Below are 18,764 nucleotides of genomic sequence, written 5' to 3'. Positions count from 1 at the left end.
AATACTAGTTTAGCGATTCACAGGATTGCTAAAAAAGCAGTTTGAACATAATAGTTTTGAGTTTGTAGCATCAACAGCAGATGCTACTATTATTGTGAACACCCCCTTTTCTTTTTCTTACTAATAGCCCAATATCGTAGCCTTAAGAGTGTGCATATCATGAATGCTTGGTCTTGTTGGATTTGTGAGAATCTACTGGTACCTTGTTTCCCATGTAACAATAAGAAATATACTCAAAACTTGGATTAATCTTTTTAGTCACATAGCACTACTACTATTCTGAACACTACTGTATATATATAGAGAGAGAGTGAGGAAAATGAGTATTTGAACACCCTGCGATTGTGCAAGTTCTCCCACTCAGAAATCATGGAGGGGTCTGAAATTTTCATCTTAGGTGCATGTCCACTGTGAGAGACAATCTTAAAAAAAAAAAAAAAAAAAATCAGGAATTCACAATGTATGATTTTTTTAAAATAATTTATTTGTATGTTACTGCTGCAAGTAAGTATTTGAACACCTACCAACCAGCAAGAATTCTGGCTCTCACACAGACCTGTTCATTTTTCTTTAAGAAGCCCTCTTATTCTGCACTCTACCTGTATTAACTGCACCTGTTTGAACTTGTTACCTGTATAAAAGACAATCAATCATACTCCAACCTGTCCACCATAGCCAAAACCAAAGAGCTGTCTAAGGACACCAGGGACAAAACTGTAGACCTGCACAAGGCTGGGATGGACTACAGGACAACAGACAAGCAGCTTGGTAGAAGACAACTGTTATGATTATTTATTAGAAAGTGGAAGAAACACAAGATGCCTGTCAATCTCCCTCGGTCTGGGATTCCATGCAAGATCTCACTTTGTGGGGTAAGGATGATTCTGAGAAAGCTCAGAACTACACAGAAGGACCTGGTCAATGACCTGAAGAGAGCTGGGACCACAGTCACAAAGATTACATTAGTAACACATGATGCTGTCATGGTTTAAAATCCTGCAGGGCAGCAAGGTCCTCCTGCTCAAGCCAGCACATGTCCAGGCCCGTTTGAAGTTCACCAGTGACCATCTGGATGATCCAGAGGAGGCATGGGAGAAGGTCATGTGGTCAGATGAGACTAGAATAGAGCTTTTTGGAATCAACTCCACTTACCATGTTTTGAGAACAACCCCAAAAAAACATCACAACCGTGATACACGGGGGTGGAAACATCATGCTCTTGGGGTGCTCTTCTGCAAAGGGGACAGGACGACTGCACCATATTGAAGGGAGGATGGATGGGTTCATGTATTGTGAGACTTTGGCGAACAACCTCCTTCCCTCAGTAAAAGCATTGAAGATGGGTCATGGCTGGGTCTTCCAGCATGACAATGACCCCAAACACACAGCCAGGGCAACTAAGGAGGGGCTCCGTAAGAAGCATTTCAAGGTCCTGGAGTGGCCTGGCCAGTGTCCAGACCTGAACTCAATAGAAAATCTTTGGAGGGAGCTGAAACTCCAAACCTGAAAGATCTAGAGATGATCTGTATGGAGGAATGGACCAAAATCCCTGCTGCAGTGTGTGCAAACTTGGTGAAAAACTACAGGAAACATTTGACCTCTGTAATTGCAAACAAAGACTACTATACCAAATATTAACATTGATTTCAACAGGTGTTTAAATACTTATATGCAGCAGTAACATACAAATAAATTATAAAAAAATATATATATATATCATACATTGCGATTTCAGGATTTTGTTTTTATTATTATTATTATGTCTCTCACAGTGGACATGCACCTAAGATGAAAATTTCAGACCCCTCCATGATTTCTAAGTGGGAACTGCATATAAAACCCACGTGGTCTACATTTAGCCATGATGAAGCGATGAAGTGCATGGAGCAAACACCGCAGGGACACAGGTCGGGGTTTGGGCAAGAGGGTCTTATGTTCAAAGACCTATTTTATTTAACTGTTTCTGTACTCTGGCAAAATAATTTCCTTCGGGATAAATAAAGTTGGTCTTTGTGTTATTATTAGAGTTAGTTTTGTTTTGTGCTTTAAATCCTGGGAAAGTCTGATATAAATATTTTCATTATTATTATTACTAAACTTTTTTTTAGTAACAAAAAACTTATACGTACTCTGAATTCCAAGTTCGAGTCCAAGTTATTTTTTTGTTTGTTAGGCACTGACTACGACTGTCAACATGAATCTAATGTACTTTGTCTCTTTGACCAGCAGTTTGATGGTGCGTTCATACTTTCTGTAATTTTAAGTGTCATCTGCTCCAAACAGCTCTTTGTACTCTCACCCAAACAAAACATTTAACTTTTTAACTCGATGGTTTTTTTTTAAGTTTTAAATACTTTAATCACACAAATATGGCAACAGATGAACAACAAAAACCCCTTTTATTCCTTTTCCTGAAACAAAAACCAAACCTGCCACTGAGGTTGCAGAATGTGGTCAAACTGTAACACGGCGACAAACACACCGGATGACAAGTGGACTTTTTACTGAAGCCATGTCTAGTCTAGTACATAATAAGAGAAACAACTAAAAATCAAACATCTACATTTAGTGGAGCTGCCACGGCTCAAAAACAAAACCCAGGAAAAGAGAAGAGGAAGGATCCGTCTTCTTCCACATCAGGTCCCTGAGAACCACAGTCCGGGTCCCTGATAAAGGTCTCAGCTGAACACATTTATTCCATTTGTAGGGAACCCATTAAAAAAAAGAACAGTGGAACGATGGACTTCAGACCACGTTTATCCGGGGAGGTGGCAGGCGCACGAAATCACACTGAACAGGTTAGTGTGCGACCAGTACGGTCACACAGCGACACTAGGGTGGTCCTTATTTGGCAAAGTTTTGAAATTTAGTACTCTGACCCCTTGAATAGGTTCCAATTGATGAAAAAAACAAAAAAAAAAACCAATGCTGTATGAAATTTTGTTTGTATAAATTAATTTAGAGGTAGCTCAAAAGCATTGAAATTGTACGATTTTCTGCTATAGATTAGAACTTTATGGATCCCTTGGGAAAAAATTGAGGTTCGAGCAGCATTGGACAGAAGCACACAGAGCATCAAAGGTAGAACAAACAATATGCAAAAAGTAAATGCAAATATAAATACCAGAACTACTGGTTGACTGGCTCCTACTGTTCCTCTCCTTCCCGTCCTCTGTCTTCCTGTTACTCCTCCTCCCCCTGAGTGAGGAGTTGTACAGTTTGATGGTCTGAGGGACAAAGGAGTTTTTCAGTCTGTTGGTCCTGCACTTGGGAAGGAGCAGTCTGTGGCTGAAGAGGCTCCTCTGGTTGCTGATGAGTGTGCAGAGGGTGACTGGCATTGTCCATAATGTCCAGCAGTTTGTCCAGTGTTCTCTGCCACCATCACCAGAGAGTCCAGCTTCATACCAACCACAGAGCCAGCCCGCCTGATCAGTTTGGCCAGCCTGGATGTGTCCTTCTACTGCCCCCCAGTACACCACAGTGTAAAAGAGGATACTGGCGACTACGGACTGGTAGAATATCCACAGGAGTTTCCCACAGATGTTAAACGACCACAGCCTCCTCAGAAAGTCCAGCCTGCTCTGTCCCTTCCTGTACAGGTGGTTGCTGTGGGTCGTCCAGTCCAGTTTGCTGTCCAGCCACAGCCCGAGGTACTTGTAGGAATCTGCAGCTGCCACCTCAGCGTCGCGGTCTTGGTCTGAACTTCCCAAAGTCATTGACCAGCTCCTTTGTCATTGAGGTGTTGAGCTGTAGATGGTTTGTGTGGCACCAGGCAGCAAAGTCCCTCACTAGGCTTCTTCTTGCTGAGGACACCTTTGACTTCCTGCGTTACCCATGGTTTCTTATTGGGGTAACAGCAGACGACAGTCTGTTGGGGAGACCACATCTGCACAGAAGTTAAGATCATCCATCAGACCGTGTGTCAGCCCCTCTGTGCGCTCACTGTGCGGGTTGATCAGCCTCTCAGGACACTGCACAGTGCTACACAAAAAAAAGCTGAATGGTGCCCCAACCCGCCCTCAACAACAGATCCAAAGTCCCGATGAATCCGCTGGCCACTCACTTAGAAATTCAACACGGCCTCCACAGGTGATTTTCATGCTTTTTGTTCCCAAGCATTATTTAATGTGAAAATAGCAACATTTTAATGCTTTTGAGCTACCTATAAAAATTAAAATTTATACAAACAATATTTTACACAGTATCTGTCTCATCAACTAGAACTGAAAATTCTGCAGAATAAGGACCAACCGTCATTCAGACAAAATACAAGAGCTAAAATAAAACCGACACACACTGTTTGGTGACTGTGGTGAGTTTGTTCAAGTAAACAAACCTGTGTCGTCTCTGAGGTAGTAATAAAGTAGAAATATTACCAAAATACACAAACATGTTTTACACAACCAGCTGTGACAAACGGGGTTAAAATGCAGACATCTTCTGACACCACATGACACAACCGAACATAGAGGTAGAAACTTAGAGCAGACCACAGTCCGACGCCTCCGGCTGACGGAAGGTCTACGAGAAAAAAAAAAAATTATCCTTTCCGGTAACCCTACCACCTTAAAAAAACAAAACAAACAAACCCTGTTATAAACCTGTGACGCCGGAGCTGGGCAGTACATTCCAAACACATCACCACCCAGCCACCTGGATTTTTCCTTTTACTGGAGGACTGAGGTTTTAGCGCTTCAGAGTACTTCTGAAAGGCGCCGTGCCGTTACGGCGGTGGCTTCTCAAGCTGCCGTTTTTGCTGTAACCAAGCAGTCAGCCAGTACGTTACACACACACTCACTGCCGTCCGCATCAATGGAAGTTAACAGACATAGCTAACATATAGTTAGCTGTGTCTGCTAACTATGCAAGTTATAGTTTAACTTATAACTTATATAGTGCTAACTATATAACTGCTGGAAAGCCTGGTAGTAGTGAGGTAGGACTATTGTATGAGCAAGCTTACAGAAGGCAGATGTCAAAATCTGACATCTACTACAGATTTCGACAAGTAGCGCCCCACATTTGGACGTAATACCCCCCATATATTGACTCTGCAGATATTTGTTCGTAAAACGCTCTCCATTCTCATGACGCATTGGTAGTTAAAACTCTGTTAACACGATCTGTTAAAATCCTCAATAGATCCTGTTCACACCAAACATCTGCACTGCTAAATCCACATTCATTAAAAAAAAATAAAAAATAAAAAAAATAAATCAACTTAAAATGTTGTGATTTTACACATTTGTCAGACAGCAGAAGCTTGTTGCTGTGCCGAGCCTGACTCAGGGTTTCTAACCGGCGCCCTGCAGGCCACATAGGGCCCAGCCTCCTTTTATATTGACATGGTTTTTCATGGTGTCTGGAGTTAAATTTTGGGGGGGGGGGGGGCAGGGACACATAGGCTTTAAAGTCCATCAAAGATGATAATGATCTGCAGTTGGACTAAAATGTATTCGTGATCAGCGCAGAAAAGCACCTCGAGAGCAGCAACAGAGACAAAAATACAAATTAAACAAATAAAATTCATCTTTAACCTTTTCTTATTCATCACTTTTTTCCTCAATGTCATAACATTTCTATTCACATTTTGTAATCTATTTATTAATAAACAAATAAAACCCGTGGGAGGAAGAGACACTTTCACCTACTGAGATTTCACCTTGGGAAGTGAAAACATCGGGAGTTAGTCACTTACTGGCTCCTTAAAATTCTGACTGGAATCTGAGGTTTTTTAATTTTTTTATCCAAAATGTGAAATTAGATGCCTGTTTGTCTGGAAAACATCTTTCTGATGCGGTTGAACCAACGATCTGACCGGACCCCAAGTGATGAAGGACGCAGACCTGACAGACGGCCGTGACCCGCCACTTGAAAGGCAACAGAATTTAACTACGGAAATTTAATGACTGCTGCTATAAACAATAATAATACACATTGGATGCATCTCAAAATATTGAAACAGAAATCCCACGAAATAAAGTCGGATTCAGTGCAGACAGCACTCACAGTAACACGCCCCAAAACCGAAAATACTCAAAATACCCCCCCTCCCCCAGGCCTAAGTGCTTCCAGGATGTCTTCACATCCTCAGCCTCCTGCCTGCTTCTTCATATCCTGGAGCAGAACACCTGCTGGTCTGGACAAACGTCACAGTTCCGCTGACGGTGGCCTTTAGGAACCACGTCCAAGTGCTCATTCAGACCCTCAGGCCTTTTCCTTAAAACATCAACGGAACATTCTGCTTCATGTCTTCATATCATAAAATAACTTTTTTTTTTTCTTCACAACACTGTCGATATGCACATTTATTAAAAATAAATTACAAACACCGCTGCTTCTTACGGAGATGCCCCCCGACAGAACTGCTGAAGGACTGCGGCGGCGCTTCAGCTGCTCCTCTACCAGCCTTAAGGCTGAAGGTTGGTGGAGGAGCAGCTTTAGGGGAAGGCAGATGTCCGGCAGGAGAAACAGCGACTGACCCAAGCAGACAACCCACTCAGTCTGGCCACCGGAGCGCTCAGCCGGACGTGCCGACCTGGTGGATCTTTGTCTAAGGCTGATCCTCCTGCTGGGAAGCTGGACACCTACAGTAGCAGTTTTCCGAGTACTGATCAGCTCCAAGACAACAAATTTCAGTGAGAAGAAGGTGATGAAGCATCTGTACATCACCACAACTGAAATCTTCCATGGTTTCTAGTCTCACCGGCAGCACTCCCCGAGGGGAAAGACTGCAGTGTTTTGGTCTGAACTGATACAGACCTGATCAGTCACTGGGTCATAGTGAAACTGGGGGCATGGAGATGGTTTCTCCTCAGCCCTAACTAGTGGGCCCACTGGAGCATACAGAGCATTTCCAGGGTGACTAGCGGCTCTAAATCTGGCCAAAGCCCAGTCAAGGCTTTGACAGATTGATGTACAAACACAACCTGCAGTGCTCGCTACAAAGAAGTCAAAAAGCCTCTTAAAGTTTGACCAATGTCACGAGCACACTGTAGAAATATGATCATGTTTAAAAGAAAACTTTAAGAGCCTAAAGGTCATACGGCCGAATTAGGGAGAGAAATGTGTTAAGTGCTGATAGACTAGCTTCACTTGCTGTAGCGGACGAGCTGCTTCAGGCAGAGCCACCGTTCCCGGTCACATGCCTTGAAACAGACTATCTGGGGTGTCTGTGCCGCTATACGTTCAATAACCAGATTACAATTTCTAAATGCTGTTTTTGTAGCAGCCAGGAGGAAATCTACTTCAGTAATTCTGCGTTTGTAAACTGAACTCAAAGGCTGGGCATCAACAGAAAAAGACCCTTCAGCCTGTCCCACCTCCTGAAGAGCCATGTGAAGGAACCAAGACGAGGGTCAACAAACAGCCTCTTCATGCTGCCAGGCTAAACAGGTGTAAACCAGACATCCCTGGTCTTTACTTGACATTATGAGGAACTGAAGCTGGCCTCAAAACCAAAATCAAGTCACTTATTCATAAGAGTGCATTTTAAACTTCCCTCACTCCCTCAGTCTTCCTGCAACTCCAACATTTCCTGACATATCTCAGAACTATGTGGTAAAAGTGAACAAAGTGCCATGACTGTTTGGAACAGGTCCAATCAAACAAGTACTGGATTTTGGTCATAAAAAGTTCCACCTAAATATGCTTCCTTCCTTTGTTCGAGAGGCTGTAATCATGGGAGCTGGCCGTGTCAAAGTCCTGATCCTTACACATCTGGGAGCCATCCTCACATAACCGTGATGTCTTTAGAGCAGCACAATCAGCACCAGCACCTGTCATGTCCCATTTCACAAGAATTCTCAGGCAGATCAGAACTGGATTCATACACCTTACTGTGTCAGTAACACCTCACTGTCCCCTGAGCTCCTAATTAAGGCACCAGCAGGTCTGAAAAACGGAGGCTAACCCCGTGAGAATGGTGTGCACACAAATAAAGGCTGTACCAGGATCTGAACTCAGTGTCCAGAGTGCTAACCCCTACAGCAGGGTAAGAACACCTCGCCTTCAGCAGGAGAACTGGGAACTGCAGGTCTTCCAGACAGCCATTAGTCAGGGTCAGTGCTTCAAATCATGAGGCAGCACTGATGAGGTGACTGGTTGTGTTTGACAAAAGATAACTAACAGTAACGTCATCATGAGCAAGCTTATTTTAACTATTCGTTTCCAAAGACGTCACTCAAGCTTAACCTTTTCATGGCAACTGCATGTGAAGCCAACATTTTCAGGAAGACAGCTGCTTACTGCTGGAAAGCCTGGTAGTAGTGAGGTAGGGAGCTGGAAGTGCTCATAGCAGGACTATTGTATGCCTGAGGTAGCTGGCTGTGGGTGTGGACTCCTGAACTCTGGGATATGTGAGCCTGTGCAGGCTGGAAAAAGGCAAAAGGCCCTGGACCCTGGGAGGGCAGTGCCACTGATGTGCCTGAGGAGGAGGATGAGGAGGAGGAGGTGGTGGTGGTGGCGGCGGTGGATGGATAGCTCATAACTAACCCTCCCATCCCCATGTGGGTGCTGTAGGCTGGCAGACCGAAAGGCAAGAAACCCAGCAGATGGCCAAGGTCCATATTAGTGGTGCAGGACAGCTCTGCTGAGGTTGGAGCAGGGCTCCTAGAAAGTAGGGCAGGGTCACCACTGGCACCCAACCCTTCAGCCAACACCTCCCTCTGAGGGGAGGCGGATGCAGATGTAGATGAGCCAATGGCAGTAAGGGAAGGAGGTGGAGCACTCTGCAGGTCCAGGAGAAAACTGTCCACATCAGCACGAGGATATGAGGTAGAACCATGCTGGAACCTGGTCATGTTACTGTAGTGCTGCTGCTGTAGTGGTGCCGGTGGCTGTAAATGATGGTGATGAGGAGACGGTGTGGGCATGTGGCGAGCCACACTTATGTTTGAGGACAATGAGCCCTGCATGAGGCTAGGAGAGTGGCCTACCCCTGGAACAGGACCGGTCATGGGGTAGGAGTTGTATATGTCCCTAGAAAAGGGCTCAGATGGCTCTTTGGAGATGGCCCCCATGTCAGAGTTCACAGGGCTGGGCTCTTCCTTTCCAAGGCACTGGCTTGAAGGTGTAGGCAGAGCAACACTCGTGGTAGTGGGTGGCATCGATACAGATTCCTGGGCATGGCTCTTTTTCAAGTGGCGTGTCAGATGGTCTCTCCGGCCAAAACGCTGCGCACAGTGTGGGCACAGGAAGTCACGGCGACCCGTATGCACCACAGCATGGCGACGCACATCCTTCCTTGTGTAAAAACGGCGGTCACACCGCTCGCAAGAGTATTTCCTCTCCCTAACTGGCACATTGTTGTCCTCAGATGGCAAAGGCCTGTCAGTGTGACTGGCCAGGTGCTCCAGCAGAGATGGTGCACCCTCTGGGCAGGCCAGACTTGCTGCAGTACTGTGTGCTGCCACTAAGTGACGCCTGTAACCCAGCTGGGTGTTGTACTGTTTCCCACACTGCTGGCAGTGGAGGAGCTGCCGGCTGGCCAAGTTGCACTCCTGCTGTTGACTCTTCAAATGCTCCTGCTGATGGAACATAGTCTTGCACAAGGATCAGTGTTGGCTTGGCGGGTGCACAGGGACACTGGCCAAAAGCCCAACACAGACGAGATTCATCAGGTTTTTGCAGAAAGTTCACCATCAGCCTGCAGATGTCGGCCTGGTTCCACAGAGCGGCTCCACTGGTGCTAAGTGCCGCGTGTCAAGTGTTCGAAGGTCTCTTCAGCCAATGACTAGTGGTTTGTCCGGTCTTACTGGGGCAAGCCTGTGTCCACAACTTGGTTTCCGTGACAACAGCTGCCATAGCAACCCCAAAAGGGCTGCGGTGAGGAGAAGATTTAGAAGCTGTGGCTGAGTCAGAGGATGTTTTAGTATTCAGTGTTGCTGAACGCCTGTTTCACAAAGGCTTGGAACGGTTTTCCAGACCTGGAAGAAAGAAAGACAAGACACACTTCAATAAATGCCCTCTTAAAACGTAAATAAATGCAATTCAGGAGAATAAATTATTCACACCAACCCATTAGTTCTCTATAGAGAAGAAGAAAAAAAAACAAAACAGCAAAATCTGATTTTGACAAATTAGGAAAAGTGAGGGACAGATGCAGTTTGTGGATTGGCAGACGGACAGTCCTTTGAACTTTTTTTTCCTCTTTTTTGCAACAATAATGTGAGAACTGGAAAGATGTGAATTTGTTCCAGCATTACAACGGGAGGAGGAATTAGCTGTCAAGATTCTCCAGAACATCCACAAAATCAAGGTGACAACCATAAGCTGGGTGGCCAGTGACCCGGAAAAAGCACCCACCACATCCACCATCTCTCCAGTTTGGCGGCAGCGGCACACTGATCCTACACGGTGTATGCACAACTTCATTTAAGAATAAGATCAACTTTATTTATCCCAAAGTAAATTATCTTGCCAGAGTAATGAAACGGTGGCAGTAAATAGTGAACAATGATTTTTAAAAAAAAAACATTTGCACAAGATGTTGAACAAAAATAATATTGCACATAACTCTGAATAATTCTGTTCTTTATGTATTCATCCTGCGGTGGTGGTGGTGGGGGGGTTATTCAGTGAAATAATCTACAGCCACAAGGACATTTAGGCGCCATGGCAACAGGAAAAAGGCCCCAGGATGTGCCCACACCAGGTACTGGTGCAGGTGCACACGGCAGCACAGAGATGGTCTTTCTGACCAGTACAAGAGTCACAGAGGTGTACACAAAGTACTGCGTTCTTCTGGCATCGTGGCCATTAAAACCACCCCTTTTGTCCTTCCCAAGACATTTCACAGCTGGATCTCAAAGTCCAACTCAAGCAGTGCTTCTAGGCTCTGCTCGATCTGAGTCAAGAGAAGCATCATCTGTGTGAAAGAGGTACATACAGGCAACTGTACCAGTACAGCCCGAAGTGCTGCACAATCAGAACTACAGCAGAAGTTTCTCTCAGCCTGGCCCAAAGTGGCCATGCTCTCCATTGTCTCCATTTATTTATTTATTTGTGAAGGGACTAGGGTTGAGCCGGATACTCGTTTCAGACAAGTATCGGTACGTTAAAGCATTTTTGACAAGCACGAGCATGATCCAATTAAAACTCGTCAATATCTGCACTCGTACTTAAGGAAAATTCTCATTGGCTAACTGACTGTCGATTGGCCAGTCACACACAGCACTTGCCCCTCCCAACACTGCACTGTCTCACTGCAGCTTCTCACACACAGACAGGATCTCTCTCTTAAGTTTTCTTCAGCTCACCTCTTTTTTGGTTTGTACGGTATTTAAAGTTACTTGGTGAACTTTTTCTTATCGTACACAGTGCTTTTGACAAGACAGAGCTGAAAACGGCTCATATTGGGTCGGTCACTGCCTCCACTCCGGTCTGGGTTTTTTTTTTTTTTATAATTTATTTATTTTTTAACTGTTTGTTTGCTCTTCGTTTAGTTGGTGATATAAAGTCAGTTGGAAAACTTTGCTTGTACTGAACGCGGTGTTTTTCAAAAGAATACAGTGAACAAGGCTGACATATTATTTCCCTGTTTGCCATCACTGGATGTTTGCATGAATCACCAAGTTCACACAGATCATTAAAAAAATAAACAGACTCTTACAGACCACTTGCACACATACACACATGTAGCTGAACACACAAAGTAGCCTATATTAATATTTTTATTGAATATGGCTGCATGCAGTATCTGGCACTTTCTCACCGCAGTTCATAAAAATAAATTGGTCAGTTGAACAACCTCTTTCTCCCTCTCACACAGTCACTCAGTCACACATGCACACACACACACCTTAATCAATATTGTTTAACTTTGTGTGGGAAAAAATGGCAAGAACGTTAGGCAGTAAAATTAAATAAATAGTTGAAAAAAAAATCATAATTTGATCATAAAATTAAAAAAACGTGTTGAGTATAACAACTCTTGTTCATGTATTATGTAGTATGTAGTAGTTCATTATTTCCTACATTGAATCTCAATTCTGAGGCTGTTCTGTTATTCATTCATACACTTAAGAATATTCATGTTCTGAGCTCATAAAAAACTTGTTCCATAAATAGCTCCTTTACGAATGTGATCAAAAACATTGCATCTCAATTCTGAGGCTGATCTGTAAATATTCATTCACTTAAGAATATTCATGTTCTGAGTTCATAAAAAGTTGTTCTGTAAATAGTTCTCTTACTTTTGTGATCAAAAACATTGATTTGAGTCTCAATTTTGAGGCTGTTCTGTAAATAGTTTTCAAATAAACAATAAATATAGCAACTTAAAATGTACTGATTTAAGCCCGAGCAGCCATTTTGGGTTAAACCAGGCCCACTTCCGGTTCCTCAGTGATCAGGGGGGTGTGAGGGGTCCTCAGCAGTGGTGGGCACAGATAACCAAAAAATTAAGTTCGATAACAGATAATCAGATAGCTGAAAAGTTATCTTTGATAAAGATAAACCACCCAAAAATGTATCGGAAGTTACAGACAACCAATAAATTCCAGTATTGTTTCTAGTATATTTGCAACTAGTAATAAACTGAAATCTCAGTTTTAACACCACGATCGCTTCTGGAAACTTCAAAGCGACAGCAGACCCAAACAATGAGCCCACACTTGTATGTTTGAACATCCTGCCTCCTGCTGGAAGTTCTTATTTACTACATGGCTTACAGTGCGGAGGCAAGCTGAGAGCAGTCACCAAGCCCAACTCTCTACCAATGTCAATGCTCCGGTCAGGTGCAGGTTTTGTGTATAAATAAAATGAATACTGATAGAATAACTCCATTAATGTCAATTCTGTGTGTGTGTATATATATATATATACGAGGGCTGTCCGTAAAGTATAGGTCCTTTTTATTTTTTTCTAAAACTATATGGATTTCATTCATATGTTTTTACGTCAGACATGCTTGAACCCTCGTGCGCATGCGTGAGTTTTTCCACGCCTGTCGGTGACGTCATTCGCCTGTGAGCACTCCTTGTGGGAGGAGTCGTCCAGCCCCTCGTCGGAATTCCTTTGTCTGAGAAGTTGCTGAGAGACTGGCGCTTTGTTTGATCAAAATTTTTTCTAAACCTGTGAGACACATCGAAGTGGACATGGTTCGAAAAATTAAGCTGGTCTTCAGTGAAAATTTTAACAGCTGATGAGAGATTTTGAGGTGATTCTGTCGCTTTAAGGACTTTTCACGGTGCGAGACGTCGCGCAGCGCTCTCAGGTGGCGTCATCAGCCTGTTTCAAGCTTAAAACCTCCACATTTCAGGCTTTATTGATCCAGGCCGTCGTGAGAGAACAGAGAAGTTTCAGAAGAAGTCGGTTTCAGCATTTTATCCGGATATTCCACTGTTAAAGGAGATTTTTTTAATGAAAGACGTGCAGGTGGATTGCAGCGTCGGCTCGCAGCCGCCGCGACGCTCCGCCACAGGAAAAACACCTCTGTTGGAAGCCTTGAGGACAAGTTGGAACATCTCCAGCTGATAAACAATTTCTCATATACTCACTCCACTGAAAGCCATCAAAAGCCGCCTGGATTTTACAAATGGTTATCAACACGGAGGTGTTTTTCCTGTGCCGCTGCGCCGCGTCGGCTGCGTCCCGACGCGCGGACCCGTCCGCACTTCTTTCATTAAAAAAATCTCCTTTAACAGTGGAATATCCGGATAAAATGCTGAAACTGACTTCTTCTGAAACTTCTCTGTTCTCTCACGACGTCGTGGATCAATAGAGCCTGAAATGTGGAGGTTTTAAGCTTGAAACAGGCTGATGACGCTGCCTGAGAGCGCAGCGCGACGTCTCGCACCGTGAAAAGTCCTTAAAGCGACAGAATCACCTCAAAATCTCTCATCAGCTGTTAAAATTTTCACTGAAAACCAGCTTAATTTTTCGAACCATGTCCACTTCGATGTCTCACAGGTTTAGAAAAAATTTTGATCAAACAAAGCGCCAGTCTCTCAGCAACTTCTCAGACAAAGGAATTCCGACGAGGGGCTGGACGACTCCTCCCACAAGGAGTGTTCACAGGCGAATGACGTCACCGACAGGCATGGAAAAACTCACGCATGCGCACGAGGGTGCAAGCATGTCTGACGTAAAAACATATGAATGAAATCCATATAGTTTTTGAAAAAAATAAAAAGGACCTATACTTTACGGACAGCCCTCGTATATATATATGCGTGTGTGTGTGTGTATGTGTGGACTGGTACCATATCATGAACAAAACTGGATGGATAACAAAACTCATGATGGATAACACAGAAATTGTGTTTTGTTTTTTTGTTTATAGTTGCACTAAAAGAATAAAACACCACTTAACTAGTTACAGGAGAGTTAGTTTTCTCTGCAATGACAACATTTAATACACACAGCTCTATGAGCTTCAGCCTAATATAATAAAGCTCATAGCAACAACACCTACAGCTCCAAAACTATGCACAAGTAGACCTAATAAATGTCTTAAAATAGTTCATCCAAAACAAAATACATGTGGCTACACATGTTGAGTTAATAAGCCACTTATTTATTATTATCTTCGTCTATATGCAGGAATAAGGGATACAACTCTTCAAATTATTGTTCATTATTATCACTTACTGAGGCGTTGCTGGGCTGGTAGCAAAACGGGCAGGTATTGGGTAGCAGGCGGTATATTGGGATACCCACTGTGCATAAAAGTGATGACGTCATGTCATGCGCAACCCAAGAACTGTCTGCAGACGATAACATGAAAAGGCGATAAGTGTGTGTTGGTCCCAATATGAATATTCCGGACAATTTTATCATAGATAGTCCGACAATGAACAGCAGCCAAAGCAGGCAGTTTGATGAGGGTTCCCTGGCGAATTTGGAGAGCAGCGCGGTACCAGCCAACACGACAAAAGTTAGTGAGACAACTTTTTGTGTACGCATGTGCTGGGTGTTGTGTGTTTTGAAATGACATTAAATATTGTTAATGTGATTCCATGTGTTGTGTATCTCAGTCAGTGATAATAATGCAAATAACATGCAGTTGTCATGCAGTATGCGACTGGGCATGGACGGATAGATCATTAGAGATCAACAGAAAAGAGCGTGCAGGAGAGGCACATGCGAGTGGTAATATGGTGGCCGGTTTGCTTCAAAAATATTGGCCAATGAGCGATCCAGTGATATACAGAGATCAGTGGCCAAAATTTATCGGAAGATAATTGGTCTGCTGATGGTTTTCAAAGTTATCTGAAAAGATAAAACAGAATTAACAGTTAGCGGATTAGTGGAACTGTGCCCACCACTGTAAAAAGTACATTTCACAGAGTTCAACTCAAAAAGACTATACAGCAGTGAGATATAAAGCCAACCTGGTTAGTATTTGGATGGGAGACCTCTTTGGAACACCAGCTGCTGTGTGTGTTTCTCCAGGTAACACTGGAGTTGCGTCAGGAAGGGCATCCTGCGTAAAACCTGTACCAAATATCAATGCGGATCTGGTTGTATCCGCTGACCCCGAACACACACACACAAAAAAAACAAACGTGAGTAGCCGAATGGACAACAACATGTAATGTGTCAAATATTTTCACTGAAAAGCGGAACCCCACGTAATCGGTCTGAACCAATCACTGCTCAGCTTTCACATCCTAGCAGTGTGTAAACAACATGGAATCCCTGGCTGTGAGTGACAGCTCGCTAGCTAGAAGTGGAAATTAGATGCTTTTTCAAACTTGAATCTGTAAATAATGAGAAATCCTCCCCAATGACAGCAGCGAGGTGGATTAAGGCTGACAATTGCTGTAAATCCTGGTGAGATGGAGGGACGTCCTTTCATGATGCTGTCACAGAACACTCCGACTTCGGGTTTCATCTGACGTGTTATCGTCGATTCATAGACATAAATTTGATCGCCAAGGTACATTAGGAGAATATTTCAGAATAGTTTAGGTCTCATCGTTGACGGAGTACTTGTTCGGCTCTGTTTACCTGTTTAAAGGGTTCTTCCCTTACATGTATGTGGATGCTTGTGGTCACTGTACAGACAACATACACACATGTACAGTAGTGTTCAGAATAATAGTAGTGCTATGTGACTAAAATTAATCCAGGTTTTGAGTATATTTCTTATTGTTACATGGGAAACAAGGTACCAGTAGATTCAGTAGATTCTCACAAATCCAACAAGACCAAGCATTCATGATATGCACACTCTTAAGGCTATGAAAGTCAGCTATTAGTAGAAAAAGTAGAAAAGGGGGTGTTCACAATAATAGTAGCATCTGCTGTTGATGCTACAAACTCAAAACTAACATGTTCAAACTGCTTTTTTAGCAATCCTGTGAATCACTAAACTAGTATTTAGTTGTATAACCACAGTTTTTCATGATTTCTTCACATCTGCAAGGCATTAATTTTGTTGGTTTGGAACCATGATTTTGCTCATTTACTAGTGTGCTTGGGGTCATTGTCTTGTTGAAACACCCATTTCAAGGGCATGTCCTCTTCAGCATAAGTCAACATGACCTCTTCAAGTATTTTGACATATCCAAACAGATCCATGATACCTGGTATGCGATATATAGGCCCAACACCATAGTAGGAGAAACATGCCCATATCATGATGCTTGCACCACCATGCTTCACTGTCTTCACTGTGAACTGTGGCTTGAATTCAGAGTTTGGGGGTCGTCTCACAAACTGTCTGTGGCCCTTTTACTCTCATCAGACCACAAAATATTCCTCCATTTCTCTTTAGGCCAGTTGATGTGTTCTTTGGCAAATTGTAACCTCTTCTGCACGTCTTTTATTTACCAGAGGGACTTTGCGGGGGATTCTTGCAAATAAATTAGCTTCACACAGGCGTCTTCTAACTGTCACAGCACTTACAGGTAACTCCAGACTGTCTTTGATCATCCTGGAGCTGATCAGTGGGTGAGCCTTTGCCATTCTGGTTATTCTTCTATCCATTTTGATGGTTGTTTTCCATTTTCTTCCATGTGTCTCTGGGTTTTTTGTCCATTTTAAAGCATCGGAGATCATTGTAGATGAACAGCCTATCATTTTTTGCACCTGCGTATACGTTTCCCCTCTCCAATCAACTTTTTAATCAAACTATGCTGTTCTTTTGAACAATGTGTTCAATGTCCCATTTTCCTCAGGCTTTCAAAGAGAAACGCATGTTCAACAGGTGCTGGCTTCATCCTTAAATAGGGGACACCTGATTCACACCTGTTTGTTCCACAAAACTGACTAACACACTGACTGAATGCCACACTACTATTATTGTGAACACCCCCTTTTCTACTTTTTTTTTTTTTACTAATAGCCCAATTTCATACCCTTAAGAGCAGAGGTCTCAAACTGGTTCCAGAAAGGGCCGAGAGGGTGCAGGTTTTCTGTGCAACCACCCATTCCAGCAGGTGATTTCACTGATTAACATCACTTTGAGCAGGTGAAATCAGTTAACTCAGACAACTCGAAAGTTGTAAGTGTTAAGCTGCAGTCTACACAAATCTAACATGTCTAAAAACATATCAGATGATATAGATTAACCAGATTATCAAGGATAATTTGGACTGGAATCATTAAATTGTCCGTAGGTGTGTGTGTGTGTCTGTGTTTGTTTGTGGCCCTGCGACAGACTGGCGTCCTGTCCTGGGTGTATCCCGCCTCGCGCTCTATGGCTGCTGGGATAGGCTCCAGCCCCCCGCGACCCTTAACTGGATTAAGCGGTAGAAGATGAATGAATGAATTTACAACAACTAAATGGATCAACAAAATTCGTGTGCTTGTTTGAGTTGAACATATATTATTAGTTATGATTAATTCAATAATTAATTGTTATATTATGGCCATGTGAGTCTGTGTTGAATCCCAACGACAACACAGGAAGTCAATCTGTCTCTGCTGATGGTCTCAATACAAGTCGGAGAGATAAGGAAACTGAAAGGCAGGTCGCTAATACACACCAATCTGCATGAATTGGCACATCTAATATAACACTGACATCGCGCATGTGCGCAATTGTCATTAATTTCATGTCAAAAATTTTCCACGTTGCATTGCTGATTTCTCCCATTTGTGCAACTAAAATGTGCTAAACTTTTAAAATCTAACATGCTCGTATTTTAATGTACAGCCAGTGTTATTTTCAAAAAGACCAAATCAACTGGAATGGGGATTTGTTTCTGGAAGTATTCTTGTGTTGATCCGATCACCTACCCTACCGGCTTGCCTATTGAAAGTTCAAGTAGCCAGTTGATTTTTTATTTTTTTTTTAATGAGTTGATGCCTGAGGAGTATTGGTGCTGCTTCTGGTGCTTGCATCACCATTCGAAGGATTCCTCTGTAAACAGTGATCGTCTGCACTGTTGGATGTGGGAAGAAGCCGGAGCACTCAGAGGGAACATGCAAACACGGGGAGAATGTGCAAACTCCACACAGAAGGGACCAGGCGGGAAGAGAACCTAGAACCTTCTGATTGTTCTGGGACAGCATTCACCACTGACTGATCCACCGTGTTGCCCCCCCAATCTCTGTCAATGCTCAACTGCTGAAACAAAATCTTTGCTCAAACACTGCAGATATGCACCTATCAGGTTTACTGTTACTGTGCAACACAAACATTAAATCAGGTTAATTCTAATCACACACACACACACACACACATATATATATACACATATATATATACACACATATATATACATACATATACATATATATATACACACATATATATACATACATATACATATATATATACACACATATATATACATACATATACATATATA

The 18,764-nt window shown here is 43.1% G+C and overlaps 1 protein-coding gene across 2 annotated transcripts in view; it reads right to left on the bottom strand.

Moving 5' to 3' along the window:
* Positions 1 to 2,342: 2,342 nt before the first annotated feature.
* Positions 2,343 to 18,764, bottom strand: part of LOC117512885 (zinc finger protein PLAGL2-like) — an 18,748-nt gene continuing 2,326 nt past the window's right edge. Inside the window, exons 2-3 of one of the 2 annotated variants that reach the window (XR_004561409.1) lie at positions 4,252 to 9,926; positions 2,343 to 2,832 (exon numbers count right to left, since the gene is read on the bottom strand). Coding sequence is in view for 1 of the 2 variants with exons in the window: in XM_034173121.1 (XP_034029012.1) it covers positions 8,244 to 9,539 (1,296 nt within the window). In the remaining variant the exon portion in view is untranslated. Of the gene's footprint in view, positions 2,833 to 3,569; positions 9,927 to 18,764 lie in introns of those variants that run through there. The other variant, XM_034173121.1, reaches the window with a different exon arrangement.

This window comes from Thalassophryne amazonica, chromosome 6 (assembly GCF_902500255.1).
Source record: "Thalassophryne amazonica chromosome 6, fThaAma1.1, whole genome shotgun sequence".
NCBI lineage: Eukaryota > Metazoa > Chordata > Actinopteri > Batrachoidiformes > Batrachoididae > Thalassophryne > Thalassophryne amazonica.
Note: the sequence above shows the minus strand (reverse complement) of the source record. Positions and strands in the feature narration are given on the sequence as shown.